At 38.6% G+C, this 20,062-nt stretch overlaps 1 protein-coding gene across 1 annotated transcript in view; it reads right to left on the bottom strand.

Annotated features, from left to right (window-relative positions):
- Nucleotides 1–3,277: 3,277 nt before the first annotated feature.
- LOC104952442 (spondin-1-like) overlaps nt 3,278–20,062 on the bottom strand; it is a 24,815-nt gene continuing 8,030 nt past the window's right edge. Inside the window, exons 3-7 of the mRNA XM_010779267.1 lie at nt 18,788–18,921; nt 11,465–11,538; nt 10,896–11,018; nt 5,757–5,905; nt 3,278–3,313 (exon numbers count right to left, since the gene is read on the bottom strand). Of these exons, the coding sequence (XP_010777569.1) occupies nt 3,278–3,313; nt 5,757–5,905; nt 10,896–11,018; nt 11,465–11,538; nt 18,788–18,921 (516 nt within the window). The remainder of the gene's footprint in view (nt 3,314–5,756; nt 5,906–10,895; nt 11,019–11,464; nt 11,539–18,787; nt 18,922–20,062) is intronic.

Here is a 20,062-nt window from a genome sequence, read left to right as displayed (position 1 = left end):
ATAAAGCTGACTTGACAGGCCAAGGGAAAACTGCCAGCGTAAATTTAAGAATTGCACCATCTTAAACTTGGGTACTTGCTTCTTCTTCTTTAAACAGACATCCAACAAGATATACAGGAATCAAAATGTTCAGGCAGAAGCGGCCACAGGGCTCTTATTCCCACTGGGGTTTGGCATGGCGCACCATGGCTTGGCAAGGCTAGGTACAGAGGTGGGATCAGGACCTCACCCACTGGGAGGCCTGCGTAGAGCTAATTGCTATCCCCATGCGGCAAACCTGACCTCACGCAGCAGCACGCGCGTAGTAAGATCCAGAGGGATACTAAGACATGCAAAATGGTAAAGAGAGAAGAAAGTGAAGAAACAGAGAAAGGTAGAACATGAGGCTGTAGTCTAATTTAAATGATCATTTTCTGCCTCTGTGCTGTGTACAAAGGGCGGAAGTAGTATTTTGCTTCAATTTTAAACAATCATTTTATTTGAAGACACATACAAAGACAAATATTGTGATGATTGTTCTGAAAAAGTAAATACACCTATGCGAAATACCGGTCTCTTAAAATCAAGACAGAGTATTGTGCATGAAAATAACAATTTGTACCGTTACCTAAAGATTAATCCAAGATTGGCAAGAAATCTCTTAATCCACATTACATTTTAAGACTATTACACCCCTGATAAAGATTAGGTAAACAGGTTCCCATGCTACATGCTTTAATACATGGCTGAGAAAGGATTAGCTAAAAAGCACTCGAGAGGAAAAATCTGACCCATTGTGAATACTAAGAGCATTTAACCCCCTGTCCTCACACAGCTTGACCCTTTTCAGCACACCACTTGTCACACTGGAAAACCACTTAAATACAGCACCATGGTGTAATATATGAATATTGTCATACTAAAACTCTTTTAGGAATATTTGTTCCAAATGAATGATCATGAGTGAAACCCCTTCATTGAAGATAAAAGTGAGTACATTTCATTGATGTTTCAAATTAAACATCAATGACATGTTCTCCTATACAGTAAGCCCAGCCAAAAGATCATTAGTGGGCCAAGAAATTAATCGAATGTGGGGGTTGAAAGACCAATTCTGAATGGCATCAAGGTGAAGACCTGTTTCATCTGTGTTGTTTGATGAGAGATTGGATCTCAAAAAGACATGACAAAACTTAATGATGCGAGAAGATAACTGGACCCAAGTCAATTGTGCTGTTGATTAAAAAAAAAAAAAATCAACAAAGCCCAACTGCATCCAACAAGTTAACGTCTTGAGAGCTGGTGATTGTTTTGATCAGATAAAACAGTATTATTTCACTTTATCCTTCACTTAAACACACAATCTCAGAAAATACAGTGGAATATATTTTCCCCTGATCATCTACTTACATATATGACTGGTCAATTATAATACAAGAGATCATTTAAAATGTGCCAAAAGACACAGGGGGAATATACAGATCTATGTGCAGTGAAAAGTGGTTGTGTACAAATAGAAACATACATACTCACCTGCTCATTCAGAGAGAGTCAAAACCCCAAAGGACCCTGCATATCTATTATTCTCTACCCACGCTCCTGACTTCAGGCCTCCCACTAAGAGATGGCAGACCTTACTGTTCTAACAACAACTGAAAAGCAAAATGATCATCTCAATTCTTGCAACTTGCAAAGAAAGAGGAGCAGAGGGAGAAATAATAACAGAGAGCTGTCATTTATACCTGTTCTTCTTTTGCTCATCATGAAAACTGCGAGTCATCTTTAAAGCTCCTCGCAGACTGTGAAGGAGCTTTCGGCAAGATGCCAATTTGACTGTGATAAATATGTAGCAAACAGCATTCAAGTCATAAAATATTTCATGTTCAGAAATATCCTGCACGGCTTCTTACATTAAAAAAGGAATATATGGGTATGCGTGGAACACTTGAATGATCCAGAAGTATCATTTGCACATGGGTCCTTGTAAAAACAAAAAAAAAGATACAAAACAATATAATAAGGACCGCAGCTGCATCGAGTGACACAAATCTTAATTTCCTGTCTTAATCTGTAATGTCTATTTTAGCCTGAGTTGTTTTGTCCCTGTTCTGTAGCCCAGCTGTGTATTTCATAATAGAGGATTCCGTGAGCGTCCGTACTGTGTAATAATGAAAAACGCCCCACGCTGCAAGAGGAAATAGAAGATTTCATAATCCATCTGAGGCCTTGGCCCTGGTTGCCGGTCCATGGAGAGAGTCTCATTAAAACTTCTCATTAGCGACACACTGAGCTTCTGTAATGACTAAATGCATATACAAATCACCTCAGACATGAAAGGAGGGACAACAACAACGCACCCAGGCTGAATCCCTGTGCTGCCAAGTCCTCTGATAAAACCATTTGTACTTGGTAAATTGAACAGTATTGTGAAGAATGGATACCCCATTACATTCTGTAACTCACCTACTCAAAATACTGTGCACTAAACCTCGAGACCTAATCAACTGTTTAACCAAATATACTTTCTAAAAGGGGGACTCCAAACAATACACATTTGATCTGCATCTCTTGTGGAAAGCCGTCATAAATCAAATCAATGGGCCCTTTCATCTACTGCACTGTAAATGTGTTCTGTTCATTTGAATATATGAATTCTTAAAAGGGCTGTAATGGTCACACTTACGGTGTAATCTCAGACCCTTTCAGTGTGATGAGTGGCATGGTGTCATGATTGCTTGTGCTTGGTGCAGAGGTGGTGAGATTGTGTGGCTGAAGGCTTTTTTTGACCTGACATGCAATCATATTTTTTATTACCCGCCAGTCACATAGTAAGGACTGAAATGAGTGGGCCAAGCAGCATGCTTCTATGAGAAGGACAAATAAAAGTCAGCAAACAGTGCAGCACATAACTCCTCCTGGGAAACCTGTTTTTTAAAAGGACGTGTTAACAATATACATTTCGCCACTGTCATGTGTAGCTTTGCAGTTTAATAAAGCTATGATTTTTTAGATGTATATATTCCCAGAGGTCAGGAACATGCACCACACATCTGATGAGCAGTAACAGCAAAACAAATTGTGCAGTCCAAGCTCTGAAAGGGTAACAAACTCAGATATAAAATAAAGCCATCACACTCTGAATTGACGTGAAAAAGATAAAGAGGGCTCTATGTATGTGTTTGGACACATGTTTGCACAGCCTGCATGACTGCTTGCCTCTGCAAATGAAACTTTGTATGAACACTGTGATCAGTTCACCCCCTTGGCTGGAGTGGAGCATGGCTATGAATATCAATGTTTAATTCATCGGTAGCTGCTCCCTCTGACGGCCCACCTGACACAAAAGAGAATCAGCTTTCTGTTTGTGTCAGCGTTTACCAAGAAGCACTGCACGGCTCAAAAGAGTGCGCCCAGACTCCTTACCTCAAGGGCATTGACAGACTTTGTGTTGTCTAAGTTGTATGAAGGTGAATACACTGAATGTGTGTGGTAGTTGTCTAAGGAAACAAAATATTTCTAAGCTTACAGGTATCAGAAATCAAATATTAACATCTACATGTCATGTTTTGGCAAAATTACATGACAAGTCTCAGAACAATCTCAGATCAAACGTTAAGGCTGAGCTTTATGCTGATATAATATCGATATTGTCATTTGGGTCTAGTGATCATCTTGGATTTGGTCAATTTGGCATTTTACTGGTTTTGTAGTGATGTCATTTTTCAAACATCAAACAGTTTTTACCAAGCTTGTCTTTCTCATCATGTTCACATTACTGATGTTTATGTATCGAAAAATATCGAGGTGTAGATATGTTGTGAAACAACATTCGCCAAACCCTAGCATGTTGATTCTAAGGTATATAGGCAAGGCAAGTTTATTTATATAGCACCTTTCAACACAAGGCAATTCAAAGTGCTTTACAAAAATGAAAGACATCAAGAGCATTAAGAAACATATTATAAAAGGATATCTAGAAACACTAATTTAAAAGGAATGATATAAAATGACATTTAAAAGCACTCATTTAAAAGCAAAGATAAAAAGCAAAGATAGTCAAAAATCTTTATATGATTTTCTCCAAACTGTAGACTACCCTAATTAACATCGGATGGTATTGTATGTCATCTAACAAACACTCATTTGCAACACACAGCTATAAATGGTTCTACTCAAGCCGTGTACAGAGTTTGAAAAAGGATGATTTCTCATTGAATTTATTCAGGCAGTGAAGAATAGCATGCAGCTTTCTAGTATCAAACTAATCAGGGTTTTTATTGATCGCCTGTGTAATCATCAGCCTCTATTCATGTGTCTGCCAGTGTTACTTCAATATTGAGCAATTATTCTCGACAATCACAGGTTGAGCCACACCACATCTGGCGATGATATGATCACAGGTGCTGAGGAAAATGACTCACTTCCTGCTGTTATTAACAACATTTCTATTGTCCATATATGGTACAATATAATTGTTTTTTTGTCTTGAACCTCATTTTAAACCCACCTATAGAAAAAGCAAGAAGGTTGGCCCTTAGTTTATGCTACTCAATCTTTGGGTAGGCATACTACATAATCAATGGTGTGATTAAATTAATTAACATTCATGTGCTCCGGAAATAATTGTTATGTAACTGCAAACACAAGAACATTCAATCACTTCACTAATAATGACTAAGACAATTGGTATTTTGACAATCTGGTCCATCAAATCCAGTTCCACTGCACACTCACCTCTTGTCTTAGAGCTACCACTTCTAATGATCCAGGCAGAGAGATGGGAAAAATACAACAAAACAGTGTGCTGTATTAGCAGTGGGAAGGCAGCAATGACACAGAGACCCCATTGCTCACACTATGCACTCATTATCTGCTGTGACTCCAGGTCTTTAATATTAGCCTGCAATAAGCACACTGCAGGACCATCTGCTCTGCCAGCACGGGTCATACTGAGGGTGAGAGAGGCAGTCATGGAGAAGAAGGAAATATGCAAAGAAACCCATGCTGTTCGTAGAAATAACAATGTTCTTTCCCACCAAGGAAAGAGAATGATCATGAAAAGTGGAGTTCAATATATATATATATATATATATATAAGTGAGTGGGAAAATTTCCCTTGGGCACAGTAGAGGAGACGTAGCTCAACATAGTTAGAATCGATTACTAATTAACACGGTTAATGAGGGTAGTGACAGCTACTTCCTGTGGATGCTACTTCCAAAGCACCTCATGAGCACCAAGAGGGTCATGTCATGTCTGATTAAAGATGAACTGATATGCAAGACTTGAATACTGATATTTATAATTGGCCTCATATAATGACACACCAAAAAGAGGTCTTGACTTCTAACCTTTTCTTTTATCATCCAAACGAGGTCCTACAGAGTTACACCCCAGATCCTGTGTATTGGTTAAGTGTGCACAGTAGAAGTAGAGGCAGGCTAAGAATAGACTAGATGCTTTGAAGCACTAATCAATCTGGACAACGATGTCAAAGCAAGTCATCCACTGCCTAACTCAAGTGTGCACACACTCGAGCATGTTCTGGGGTAACTGCTATGTTATTCAACTAATTTCTCATTGGTTTAATAAAGCAAAATGTTCCCCGAAAATAAATAATACGCTCATGCATTCGTAAGTTGCCCTGCCTGTATATCTTACAGATACAATGTTACAACAAATGTTTTATGTATTGTGTATCCATGTTCTTGTCTTTTCAATTGTACTTCATACACAACATGTTCATTCAGTCATCTCCCAGTGGTGGAGATTCTTACCTTTTGTCTGATCTCCTCCTCCATTTTGACAGGGGATCCCAGCTCAGCCACCTGTTTAACTCCATCACTAGAAAAGCCACCGTATTCCCACAGCACATAATCCTTAGAGTGCGAGGCACCAATGAGGGCTGACCAGTGATTAGCACGACCTGGTGAAAAAAGATGTTAAAACATCATATTAGTTATTATTAAACATCCCATCCGTTCACAAAGTTATCTATCAAATGAATATCTAAGTAGTCTGTCATTACTTCTTCAATACCTTATGATCACTTACCTTTATGTGTTCCTTTGAGTATTGAATAACTACATAGTATTAAATGTAAAATTATGAATTCAACAGCCTTGGGACTAAAGTGTTCTTTTTGATTTTCTCGAATTAACATTTTTGTGCATGTATATATTTCTTTTATGCGGTCTTAATGATTAAAGAAACACCCTGTCCACACTTTTCTGTTAAGAATCTAATTGTAATGAGACTGAGGAAGTAATGTAGCACTACTTAGTAATTTTATGTTTGGCTTTACATGATAGGATACAAAAGGGTTAGTAATCAGTAGATAATGAAGTGGTAATAAAGGACTCCTTAGTAAATACTTGAGGGAACACATAAACAGTAACTAATATTTAAACAATTAGAATAAGTCGCTTCTCGTTGTGTGCTGGAGTTAACGCGGAAACCTCTTGAAAGTGGTCAAAGTGGTTGGAACAGCCTGTGTTCTCATCAGAAACTTCTTTATACTCCTTTAGGAATTATGAGGGAAATACGTATTAATGATAAATCAATAATGAAATCATTCTTGAATCGTTTCCTCACCCACCAGTTTCTTTATCACCTAATACAAAAACATGAATTATTAATTTATAACATTTGATAGGGAGTTATTTAATGACTAATGGTTCACTAACAGTTAGTCCTTCATTCGTTCCCTGTTGACTTCTTACATTGTTGTTTACCGTATTGTAAAATATTACCTAAAAAGATTGAATTAGCAGGTGTATAGTTTCCCATGCTGATCAGTTTGGTAGCTTATTCTGTTCATTGACAGACCCAAACCCTTTTGGTAGATCATATTTATTGATATTTCAGTTAAAAAATGACTCCTTGATGCTCAGGCCTACACCTAATTGCACCTGAATGTTATGCTCCCTCATAATCCTTCAATCCCCTCTATCTCTATCGCTCATTATAGAAAAAAGGAAAAGTGGTTCTGTACATGCACTTTACCTTTACGCAAACACATTTCAGCAGAGGTGGTATATATGATGATCCATCAGAGGTTATTGCACAGGCTGAAGCAAACTTTAGCCTCAAGTCTTTCGTGTAAGGCATAACAGCGCGTGGATTACAGCTGCACATAGTCTTGATAATTATGGGTCATTTTGCGGTATCCATACTACTCTTACTGTGCGCCTCAGTGGTCTGATATGTCTACCTCAACAGCACATATTGTTTTATATTCTCCCCCCACCCCGACAGCCATATTATCCCTCTGTCTTGTATGTTGTTTTATACAAAGACTGAAATGACACATACTGTAGCTACATCAACCTGAGAGCACTATAGTGGTTTTACAGCACCATCAACATGGAATGTTTATGTCCTGATGGGTCTGCCATCCCCGGTTTTCAAGATATAAACTTCACTTGCTTACGATAGGTCCTAACCAAACTGAAAGATAATTAGTATTATCTTTACATGCCCAACTTCTCCATGCGTCTGAACACTGTTACTGCTTATCTGGTCAAGGTGAGGATCCCTCAAATAGGTGATAAATCTTCCTCTAATCTGTATGCCCTAAATAGAGCCCTTACATTGCAGTTGTGTAAGTCACCCTTTTTGCCTTCTGCTGGTTTCTAGTGTGAGTCTGAACAAAGATGAATCATTCTGATAATCTAATCTCTGTGTTTGCAGTATCCCTGTAATAATAGATTGTGGAAACGTAAACAGTTCTTCATGACATTGCAGGCATGGCTAAAATGTATGTAGGACCACTTTTATATGAGCCATTTATTTGTCACGACTTGAACATGTATTTTTGTGAGATCTAAGTAGATATGTTTGTAATTATAGATAGATGGATGATATGTGTCCCCAGAGGGATTATTGTACAAGTTATCACAGGACTAGGGGTCCATGAGGGCCGATGTGCTTAGTGAGCAACACATTTTGATGGACAGTTATATTTATTTGATAAAAGGCATCCTTAAACTTGACCAACTTCCTACTTTGTGCTGAATATTACCTCTGACTTTTTTCACCATCTATGATTATTAATGCATTATCTGTAAATACCATTTTTTCACATGGTTAATAAATAAGTCTAGTACACACTTATTGATAATTATGTGATGAAGAGTTTTCTAAAAAAAGTTGAATAAATGGGAATTTGTTTTCCCATGTAGCATTATTTCTGCTAGTGCCTTATAAAGCTCCTATGACCTGTCCTTTCTGATTCTTTTAGAATGTTGCTTTACTGCAAGTTTAAATAGTCTTCTACTCAACTGGTTTACCGGTTAATGACTAATGATGACCATGATTGGAAAACACCTGCCGGAGGAACTTGGACTAGTAATGCCTATAGAATCTCTTAGGGCCTGATCTGGATGGTTTTTTTAGCAATGAAATGCCCTTTTTTTGTTATTGCTGCCAAAGGGTTTGTTAAATGCGTTTGTGCTCCAAGTGCGTTCCATTTATCTGCCTTACAGGGCCAGCACCTTGAGAGCTCCAACCTGAAAAATGGTGAACTGAGGGAAGGTTAGTGGTGGATGTTTCTCTTCAGGCTATTAGAGTATATCAAAATACATCCTGAGTCCTGCTACCTTAATGTTTAAAGTATGTGCATTAGGAGACAGTGTCAACATGGTTAAAGTGAGTTGAAGAGTTTTGGATGTTTGTAGTGTAAAAAAGTAGGACCAGGATAAAAAACAGATTATATATTATATTATTTTCAAGTATTGAAGCAGCGGTAAGTCGATTTTTTGTCTTGACTGTCAAGCTTATTGAAAAATATGAGTTAACCTATCATATGAGTTTGTCATTATAGCCCTTTATTAAATTCTAAGGCCATCTGGGACCCAAGCTTCCATAAATGTCTGGCCCTGGCAGGCAGGGAGTCATTGCAAAAACATAAATTGCTTTTAAATGATGCCTTTGGTTCACAGTTTTATATCCATCATCTCGTTCTTTTGCCTAAGGTTGAGGCTGTGTTAGTTTATTTCAAAGGAGGGTAAAACTTGAAGCCTATCTCCTCCTTTTAATGCAGTTTTAGTTGGGAATAGTGCTTGTGGTCAGTGTTGTGGCTGGTTTCTGAATTTTAATATGCTGAAATGTTTTTCATAAGCCTCAAAACATGGATGTACCATATGTCCGCAACTACTACTTTTGTTTGTGAGTGCATCATATAAAACCATACAGTATGAAACCAATATATATTTCTTCAAGGGGAGGAAGGTGTTGGGTTGACTAAGTTTACAGGAGATGGAAGGCAGCTGTTGTTTTGGTATAAATGTTTCCATTCTGAACTTCAATACATTGCTTCCCTTGTGTAAGAGAAAATGGTCTATGATAGGGTTCTTCTTTATTTGGTCCATAAATGAATTGTAAACTCTCTCTCTCTCTCTTTCTATTTCTCTATCTCCTACAACTCCCTTAAAACAAATGTGTTCCCAGTTTCCGAGCAGCTGCTGGCGCATGGGTTGAATTGCCATGCATTGTTGCATGACTTAAAATGGGGACAAAAGGGAGAAAGAACATAACAAACTGTCAAGGTTATCATGTTGGCAGTAAAAAAAGAAAAAGTCTAGTTGGCCTGTTTTATAGTGAGTTTTTGGTCTGGAATCTGTGTCACCACAATGGTCCTGTACTTTAAGGACATACCAATGTTAAAAATAGAAGGGTGACAACAAAAATTCAGGTAGCAAAAAAATGCTTTAATAACACTTGGACCAGAAGGGAAAAGTAAGAAAATATTTTGTTTGAAAAACACAAATGATAACAGATTATCAATTCTTTACGGTTTTGAAGCCAGTGAATAATATTGTTCTGTGCTAATCTTATAAAGTGAGTTATAAAAACTGGTTATCTAGGATATGACTTTGTGCAAGGAGAAATCAAACTGTAACATCCTAAGAGTGGAGAGGAGAGAGGAAACCGATACCGTGCAGCTTGCCCTATCCTCTTTAAGGTTGATCTATCTGTGAGGTGTGTGTTTGTGTGTCTGTGTGTGAGTGTGAGTCACACACCAACTACTCCCTCCTTAAGACAGTAAATTAAGGCTCCTTTCGATCTCAGAGTTTATCTTATTCCACTCTAATCAGTATATTGATCTGACCGGCGAGCGCCTGACTTAGACAAGAGAGCCAGTGTAATCCTTAAGATCATTCACATCCTGATAGTGTGGTTCAAGGTTATATACACGCACCCAACCACAGCAGCATACTGTAATAAACCACACACACCCCTTATAGAGCCACGTACCGAGGCTGAACTAGCCAATGTGTCGGACACATATCCTGATTCCTTTCTGGGGTACAGTGTATGTATAAGATTAAATGATAAGGCTACCAATATTGTAACTGTCAGCAAATCCTATTAAAAGACCAAAACTCCCTACGTTTTAGTCCATGTCTGACTTTCCTTACCAGTCTGTGGCACTGACCCCAATCCTCACCTTTCATATCAAAGATCTTTAAAAAATGGGTGTACTTTCACTTTTAAAAAGGACAAACCATTTCTTCACGGCTGTGCAATATGTTTTTTTTTAACAAAAGTTAACAAAGAGAAGTAAATAGTGCATTTTTTCAAGGTCTCATATTAGCTGCAGATGTGGTGGGCTAGTCAGTAGTTATAGCAGTAGAACAACATTTGTGTAATCAGCTGAGAATGAACTGCAAGACCTATGTTCATCATAATAAAGGGATTTTAACAAGTGGAATGGTGTTGCTTTTTAGAGAGCAATGGGGGTCTGTCATATGCCAATCTATGGAATAAACTATAACTTAGAAAAATGTATTAGCATGATCAATTCATTGAGAGTTAAAGTATTTAGCAGTAAAAAAAAAATAGAATTTGAGCAGAATGTGAATGTGTGATGGAGCTGAGGTCAGATGACAAAAAGCGTTGGAGTTTGTGCTTACGTGGGTAGTCTTTTGGATGACTCTTTTCTGACCAGTTCCCGAAGAAGGTGACTCTGTACTTTGCTGTTCCACAGGCACAACAGTTGAGCAGAGGTTTCTCTGTAACGTCTCCATACAGGGATTCTGTACAGTAATGATGGGAAAAGTAAAAGAGCCAGAGAGAAATACAGAAGACTGTGAGATAGAGAAATTGCTCATTAGTATAAAGCAGATGGGAGTTGTGCCCATCATATAGGAGATGGGTGGTTTAAGAAAGAGGGGAGCCGAAAGGAAGAAAAGAGACGGCATGAGAAATAGGGAGGATGTGCAGGATGGTTCTTTTGATCTGTTGCACAGTGTGACATCCAATGTCATGCACAGTCAGGGGGTCACACTCATTTACAATCATTCACATGCCGGAGCATAACGACAGAGAGGACTGCTCCTGCATCAAAATGGACAATAGAGTAAGAGAAAGACAAAAGGAGACTGTACAGTAAGTGGGAAGGGAAATGGGTAACAGCAGGGAGATTGAAGTAAAAAGAAATTGATGGTAAATTATTTATTCCATGTCAATAAAAGAAGCCTACCTTTCTCACACATTCGCTTCGTGAGAGAGCCTTCATCCTGGAAATAGATTATCCTCTTCTGCACAATGCTCGCCCTGCACAGAGAGAACAACATAGATAAAAGGCAATGAGAAGTGATTTTTGCCAAGGCCAGTTAAAAAGCAAGCATAACGGGCAAAACTATGAGTGACTACAGGAAAAGATAATGAAAATGTTCGAGGTACTGTGAGGTTTTAAAAATAAAGACCAGACAACTGGCAGCAGCGAATGTGGAAATGCTTGGCTTTTAAGATGTGAACAGTGAAGTGTAGCAGGTGGAACAGGTGCAGAGTTATTCATAATCATTTTCCTCACTTCTAAAAGCAGGTATCAAAGCCCACGGGGAAATTGCTAAATCAAGCTGTCTTTCAGACCCAGGCATTCAATGTCTCATACAAAGACCACAAAAAGTATGCATCAGCATTAAGATGCAAGTAAATCAAAATGAGAGGCTGAAAGGCTAAAGAAAGTAAGACATCAACTAAACTAGAAATGTCTGCATTTAAGAGACCCTGTGGCACTTTGTAAGAAACAGAAATGCACAGGCATACTATATAGTAGGCTACTTCGATAAGAACTGATTGACAGGCCGGCATTAACGCTCCTCAAAATGTGAGGCCTGGCAGAGGGGAGCGCTGTAGATTGAACTGTCTGAGAGGCTTGTTCTACCCGGTGGTGGAGAACACAGGTCTGAGAGGGGCCTTGACATGCAAATCAGCCTCAAACTAATCTTTTCAGAGGCCAATAGACTTGAGAAAACAACAACAGAAAACAAGCCTTCAGGCATTTAACTTCCTCACAATCACCAGCCTTGGCTGCAGGCAGGTTTCCATGGGGATAAAGCCCAACAATGAGATGCTGGATGGAGGTGCTGGGGGGGTTAAGGTCTGATCCAGATGGACCCCGTCCAGCTGGACTGTTTTGATACCATTTATTCTGGGGTATCAAACTAAGCTGAGCTGCTCCATTGAGCTGAGGTGATCCCAGAACCAGATCCTCAATGGGAGAAAACACATAAACCTAGATAATGACAGAAATCTGATATTCATTCACCAGAAAAATCTGTTAAACCTCACAAAATGTATTAAACAATTGTATAGAGTCATTTACTGATATGAATAAACTGTTCACATTAATGGACCCTTTACATTTCTTCAAGTTGGCTTTTAAAATACCTATTAATACCCATATATTTATTAACTACAAATGTACAAAAATATACAATTTATTTAAATATCAATGGACCTCAATGCATGAATTTGGATCCGGAAACTCTCTAACTTGTACTGTTATGCTCACAAGTATGCTAAAATCACATTGTCTATTCTTTTATCATTTTTAAGCTTACATTACAGTTTGAGTGTGAGCCTTGTGTGTGAGCGATATCTACCAACAACTAAAATAACCAAGGATCAAAGAGCAAAAGGTCATTCTTCTAAAAAATTGAAGAAAAAAGAGGTAATCATTGGAAGTCTTCCATTTCAAACTAACATGTTCGAGTCAGGTCACATCCTGCTCACTGAGAGCAGGAACATGATGGCAAGTCTGCCTCGGGATGAGAGGCTGTTCAGGTAATAAATCACACAATAAGGTCTCATACTCTCTACTGTCTCCTGATAACCCTCATCAGAATACTGTCTTACATACACCACTACATACATGAAGGCCGTATATATGAGATATTGTGTGTGAGAGATGGATCAAATTGATACACATATTGAAATATCATTTTCTTGCAGGCGTTTATACCAAGAAGATGAGAAAGAAAAAGAAACTGAAAACTCTGTTCTTTTTAACCCCCCAAAGAAAATGTAAGGATAAGTATTCGTCCTCAAACCATCTTGAGTTAAATAACCCTTTTTGTTAATCCCTTCAACATGCTACTATTCTCCAACTCATGCAACATTTTTCCGTATCGCAGAAAATCACAGAAAATCAAAGAAAATCACAGAAAATCGAAGAAAATCACAGAAACAAATACCATTTATTCTTCCACATACTGTACAGTACATCGACACTTCAGTCACTTGGTCTTATACACATTAACCTCATCCACACACACTTTTATTCTCGCACATACAGTACACTATCATATCATTTCTCTCAGTATTTTCAATCTCACTTAACACCCCATAATTCATTCCCATACAAAAATCATTCTTTCTCTCATGCATACTATGAGTATAATGGTGTATCTCAGAGATCACGATGGTGTGTGAAAGATCAAGCATGATTTATAGCCAAAACGGACTTTCATAACGTGGGTGAAATGATTGAAGGTAAGCGACACCAGCAGCACATCTCTAATTGTTCACACTTTAATTCAATCTCACCCCAATTTCACATATCTTCCTGAGAGAGAGGAGCACACTCTGCTTGATTGTCTGGCCGGTCCGGGAAAGTGGGCAAGCAGTGAGGCAGAGTAATGCTTATTTAACATCCAATTTAAATTCTATCTCACTTTGCCGGATCCACACCACCACCGATCCCAATCACCCTAAAAGTGCACTGATTTGAATGTGTGTGTGGGAGGGAGGGAGGGAGGGAGGGAGTGAATATGCATTCTTGAGAGCTTAAAAAAAGAGACTTAGAGTAAAGGCTGAAAGGAAGGAGAGTGAGAAAGAAGAAAAAGGAAAAGGGCAAGATAGAGTTTGCCTTTCTATGGTTATGTATCCAACTGCTTGAATATCTGTAAAATAAGATAAATTTATTATTATTTTTGTTCTATGTGAAGATCTACAGCCAGAGATTAAGATTACTATTTTAAGTATCTGCTGCTACAAGCATAACTTTCAGAAAGGAACTATTTAGAGATACTACACAAATGTACTGCACAAAGCAAATTCACATTTCATTTCTGTGGGTCTGCGTGACTATAGTGGCCTCTCTAAATCCTCCTTGATCTGTCCTATCGCTGTGCTGATGAGATTAACAGAATTTGACAACTGCATGTGGTTTTGACATTATGATCACTGATACACTGTCTCACTCAGACAGCCCATCAGAACACATCGCACTACCCTCCATATTGCACGCCAGAGGCGGATGACAAATAAATTGCTTCCTATCCACAAATGGAAAGATAAAAGATAGTGGGCAACTTCAATGGCAACTGTAATATATAGATTACATTTAGATGTTATTTACTCTGCCTCCAACCATAAGGAGTGACAATAATAATAACTCCTGACTCGAGTTCTACTCCCTTAACTGCAGGTCATGTTTGATTTCATCACAAAGTCCCCCAAATGAGAAAAATGGAAGCCAGTTATTTTCATTCCAATTAGACATAAAGCTAAACATTTGATTAAGAAAACAATTGGCTGAAAAGATAGACAAAATCCCTCTTTTCTAAAACTTGCTGTGAGGGAGATCTGATAGTGTATGAGAACACTGTGAACAACAATTAGTGGAAGTGAGATTGGGACATTTACAAGGACCCAATAAAATAAAAGCATTTAGCACTCACTTATCTACAATTTCCAATCAGCAGTAGAAAAGCCCTACTACAAACAGATAATGATTAGGAAACAGCACTAAAAAGCAATCATTTAATGATTTCTTCAGGTTGATTAGTTTTGTCTGTTGTGCCTCTTACTAGCGTTGGGTTGCACAGCCAGTTTAATTTTCTGGTTTCCAGTTGGCAGAACCTTGATTTATTGAACTAAGAGCCTTAACACGAGAACCGCCAGAGGTCGCTGTATACCTAAAACCGCCAACGGGTAAAATGTACCCCCTATAGATTTTCAAGGTACAATGTTCTTTTATTTATCTTACAGAACAGTGAGTTTTGATCGCACAGGGATTAAATTTATACCAATAGAATCTGTGGACTCTCAGCTTTTCATATGATATAGGTTGTGCAGATAGCATGAAGTTTAAAATATCGCTAAGAGTGCTGATTTAAACGCTTGGTTAGACCTTTGTTTTGTTAAGGTACAAATCCCTCTATCGATATATCTGTAATGTTCTGTTATATGAACATATAATTGTCTACATAAATAGACTACTTCTCTCATTCCGAGTGTCCATCTTTATTCAACTGGCACGTAACCTGCACACATGCACTAGGTCCTCAACGTGAGCTCAGTCATCCAAGATCTTGTATTCTCCAAGATGTTAGACTATCAATATATCTATCTATCTATCTATCTCTCTCTCTCTCTCTCTCTCTCTATCTATAAGGAACCGCAGTAGACAAAAGGCGTTGCTATAGCAACACGTCATGTTTACGCTGCATTTTCTATGAGGTAAATATTACCCGCTGGCGGATATAGGTATAAATGGCAATTATTTGGGCGATTTTTTCAATCTGACTTCATATTGACAATTGTTAACAACAGAGGGTGCTACATAACACACTTTCAGGAAAAGTCACGGACTGGGAGACGTTAATATGTTATTGAACAAAAGTTACATACAATCAAAAAACAGCTGCGGGTAAAATTTACCCGTTGGCGGTTCGAGTGTTAAACACAGTATTTTAAGTTACATGCAACTCCATGTAGCCTTTTGACGTATTATCAGCAATGCCACTGAGTAGATTTAGGCTTTGATTTCCAGATTCTGTACACTCACTCATACACATTAGCCTTACTTACACACACTACTATTCTCTGTCACATACATCTCTCTCAGTTTCCCTTAGCATGATGTTGTTAGTGCAGGGGTAAGTTCCACAAAAACACCCAGGAGAACATTGAGCGATATCAAATATATATATTTTGTTAAAACAAGAGTGGCGGAGACCGTTATGAAAAAAAAACCTGGCCTGATTTGTTTTTAGCATATAAGAAAGCTTAAAATAACTGGATTAGATGGTAAGCTTTTCAAAGTCAGAGCTCTGAGTTCAGGAGTTAAAACGAGCATCCTTGCCTGACCCTATCATCACGGACCAATCTTAGAAAAAACCAGACCACAAAGCTCAGTCTTTCCATCTAAAGGACAGCAACTGCCCGTCAATTATACTCCAGCAAACCACTCGGGAGTCTTGGGACAACATTTGAGTCACAGAAGCGTTTTCACAGAAACACACATGCCACACACACATGCCACACACACACTTTGAATTGCATGGCCAGATGTTGTTTTTAAATAACTATTCATTTTTGTAAAGCACCTTGAATTGCCTTGTGTTGAACGGTGCTATATAAATAAACTTGCCTTGCCTTGCCTTGCCTTGCCTTGCCTTGCCTTGCCTTGCCTTGCCTTGCCTTGCCTTGCCTTGCCTTGCCTTACATGCATGCACACTGACCAATATATTTTAGGATACAACATGATTTAAAAACAAATATTACCCCTGCCTATAGTGCTAATGAAAATGTCCCCTCTGATATTATCTATAATATTAGCAAACATTTCACATTAGTATGATTCCTTCAGTGCAGACAACACAATAAGCACTCTTGTTTCCCTGTGGGTATAGGCTGCACCATAACACAGTCATAGAGCGTAGTGTACTAAGTATGTCTTTCCTTCCTTATTGTTTACAGGGAAAAAACACACTTGTCAGTTACATGGAGGAGTTAAATCTCCTAATTAGACTTAATTTAGACTTGGGTGTTGCGGCACTGAGGTATACAAAAGCCTTTTCATCTTTACGCTAGAAGGTGATGGAAAAATCTACGGAAAATACCCACTCCCACCCTGTGATCATGATTTTCAGAAGCTTCTCTTTTGAACTCTCACATTCTCCCTCCCCTATTGTCTGTGCCCTAGTATTACTACATCACCATTTCAGCACTTTCATGCATCTCTTTCGAGGCTGTACGCTCACTCGCACTTTCAACTTTGCCGCTCTATCCTTGTGCTTAATTCAGTACAATTCTGCCACCATCCCACTCGACTCTATGAGGACAGCAGAAGTATCGTACGACATGATGTGCTGTGATAAGACAAAGACAACACCACAGTGGAGATGAAAACGAGGAGACGGATAAAAGAGAAGAAGAGGTGAGAGCGAGGAGCAGAAAGAAGGGATTTTACAGTGAGAGAGTTTATGTGAGATCTGAGAAGTTATTGAGAAGGCAAGTCATGAAGATACTCCTGAAAGATAAGGTCACAAATAGAAAAACATGTGTTTCTGTCACATTATAACATGCATTATTAAATAAGAAATTCAACCTTTTAATCTTCCCTTTGTTCGAGGAACAGCAGATAAATAATGCATTGATCAAAAGGCCTTGTGACTCACAGTCCCTTAGTGCCTCTCCACCTCGTGTACTGTCATTATTTCCCCACAGCACTGGATTAATGAATGGATTTCTACCGTCATCGGTCTTCAGCTGAACATGACTACTCTTCTGTGTCCAAGCAAGCCCAGAGAACACAAAGCAGCAGGGTTGATCCATGTCAATCATCCGTATGACTAATAAAGGTAATGAATAGTTTATGAAGCCAAGTGGGAATGGAAAGACATTCTGTATTTAACTCTGATTAGCTTAGGGGAAGGGATGTAATGAAACTGATTTACTCTACATGTGGAATTTGATTTATGCTGGTAGCGCAGCTCGCAATCCCAGAGAGCACTTATACTTTAGATTAAATAATTAAAACTTAAATGTAACTATGTATGACATGTTTGAATATAAGCAGATAACCAATGTAGAAACATTTAGTTGAAAATGTTGAAAATGAAAAGTAACTCTCACTATCAATATACACTCCCACCCAGTTTAATAAGTAAACCTATAGCTAAAATCATTGAAGTCCAATGAAAAAGTCTTGCAATAAATCAGGATGATCATTTAGGGAGATGTAGCTTGTTGCGTCGTCGAGCCGTTTGATTTGGAGGGAGATTGTTATTTAGTCTACGCTTGTTGATATAAACATGCTACCATATAATATATTCCTATAATCAAAAATTGAAGAACACAAAATGTTTTGGCTTCCTTCAAAGTGGAAACAAAACACATGTATCGAAAAGTATGCCTTGAAAATGTTCAGCAAGAGTTCAACGTATCATATCATATTGGGAGCGGATGTGGCGCAGTGGGCTAGTGCCAATTAATTATTATTAATATAATTATCAAAACTGCCCTCTTCTAGACTAAAAGTTAGTTTTTCTCCCTTAATCTGTAAGCAGTAATGCAGGGGGAAATACATGACATCAACAAAATAAATGTCGATAGAAAGGTGCAGCCCCACTCTCCACTTTACCGGACCTCTCAAAGCATAATGAATAACAGTCCAGCGTGTCTGGGGACCTGTTAAACTGAAAGTGAGGTCTTCCAGCAGGACTGTGTAGTGAACAACTTAGTGTGCGAACAGAGGATTTCTGCACATCATCAGTTGTGGTTTACATACTTAATGGAGAGACAGCCAGAGCCACTGGGGGGCGCAGTCCAGAACACCTGGATGCTGGTGCGTCTGCGAGGGGTGCTCTCTGTCACAGCAGGGGGGCAGTTGGTCATGAACTGAGTTTCCTCCTCATCAATTATCTGTAAATGCACACACACACAGATATTAGTGATTAAAAAAATGTCCTCAGACAAGACTCCAAAAGCACTTTGTACATCAGCATGTGATGGAGTTGGACCATTTTACATACATTTCCTAAAACAGAAACAAAATTAGCAGCTTGAAATGACATTCATTTTACATCTTCAGGACACATTGATAGATTTAACGCAAAATGATCTCAAAATGCATAACATGACAGCTGTTGTACAAAGCTATTGTGTTGAAATGAATATAATCCTCAGTACTGTTTCAAACGCAAGTTGGGGTTGTTAGAGCAGGGATGGGCAACTTTGATGGTGGTGGGGGCCACATAATTGATTTACTGGCCACCAGGGGGCGGCAGATTCACTTGGAACACACACCCACACAAATTCCATGTATTGTATGTAATTATTAACAAATATACTAAGTCTGACATCTTCATTGACATTTTACAATCTTTCAGGGAACATCCTCTAATAAGTTCACTAAACTAATATCAGTTCATATAAATGTTATTTAATTTTTACAAGTGGCATGTTTTGAACATGGTTATTTAACAGTGGAATAAAACTATTTTAAACTATTGGAAAGCACGGAAAATGTGTGTGCATTGAGATTAACCATTAAGATGAGTCATGAACACTAACCCAGACATTAGCTGTCTAACTTGAACCTAAGACACTTGTAGCCTGTCTCTACATTCCACAATAAGGGGAATGTCAACACAGACACCTGTCAACCCGCACTCTGCTGTTCCTCAGCGCCGCTCCCTCTCCCTCCCGCTGAAATTATGAATGAAAAGCGTATAGTAATCATAGATAACACGGCAGGGTCTGTGACAGTTTGTTTTCATCTGATTTCAAATGAACAAAGTCTTGGTATTTAGAATATTAAACTTGGTTCGCCAAATTCAGATGATAAATACATCTTTTAAGCTTGTAAAGGCATAATTACAAGCGGCAACTTAACGTCACAGCAGGCATAACAACAGCCGGTGTTTCTTGTGAGTGTTTCCCCGGGAAACAAACACAATAGAGAGACGAAGTCCCTCCCCTTCTGGTGGACCTCCGTGGGACCTTATTTCGGAAAAATTATGTATTGAAGTCAATGGCGAGAGAAAGATTATCTTTCGATCCC

The sequence above is a fragment of the Notothenia coriiceps genome, unplaced genomic scaffold, assembly GCF_000735185.1.
Source record: "Notothenia coriiceps isolate Sejong01 unplaced genomic scaffold, NC01 NC01_scaffold00000339, whole genome shotgun sequence".
NCBI classification, from domain to species: Eukaryota; Metazoa; Chordata; class Actinopteri; order Perciformes; family Nototheniidae; genus Notothenia; species Notothenia coriiceps.
This window is presented reverse-complemented; position numbering and strand designations above follow the sequence as displayed.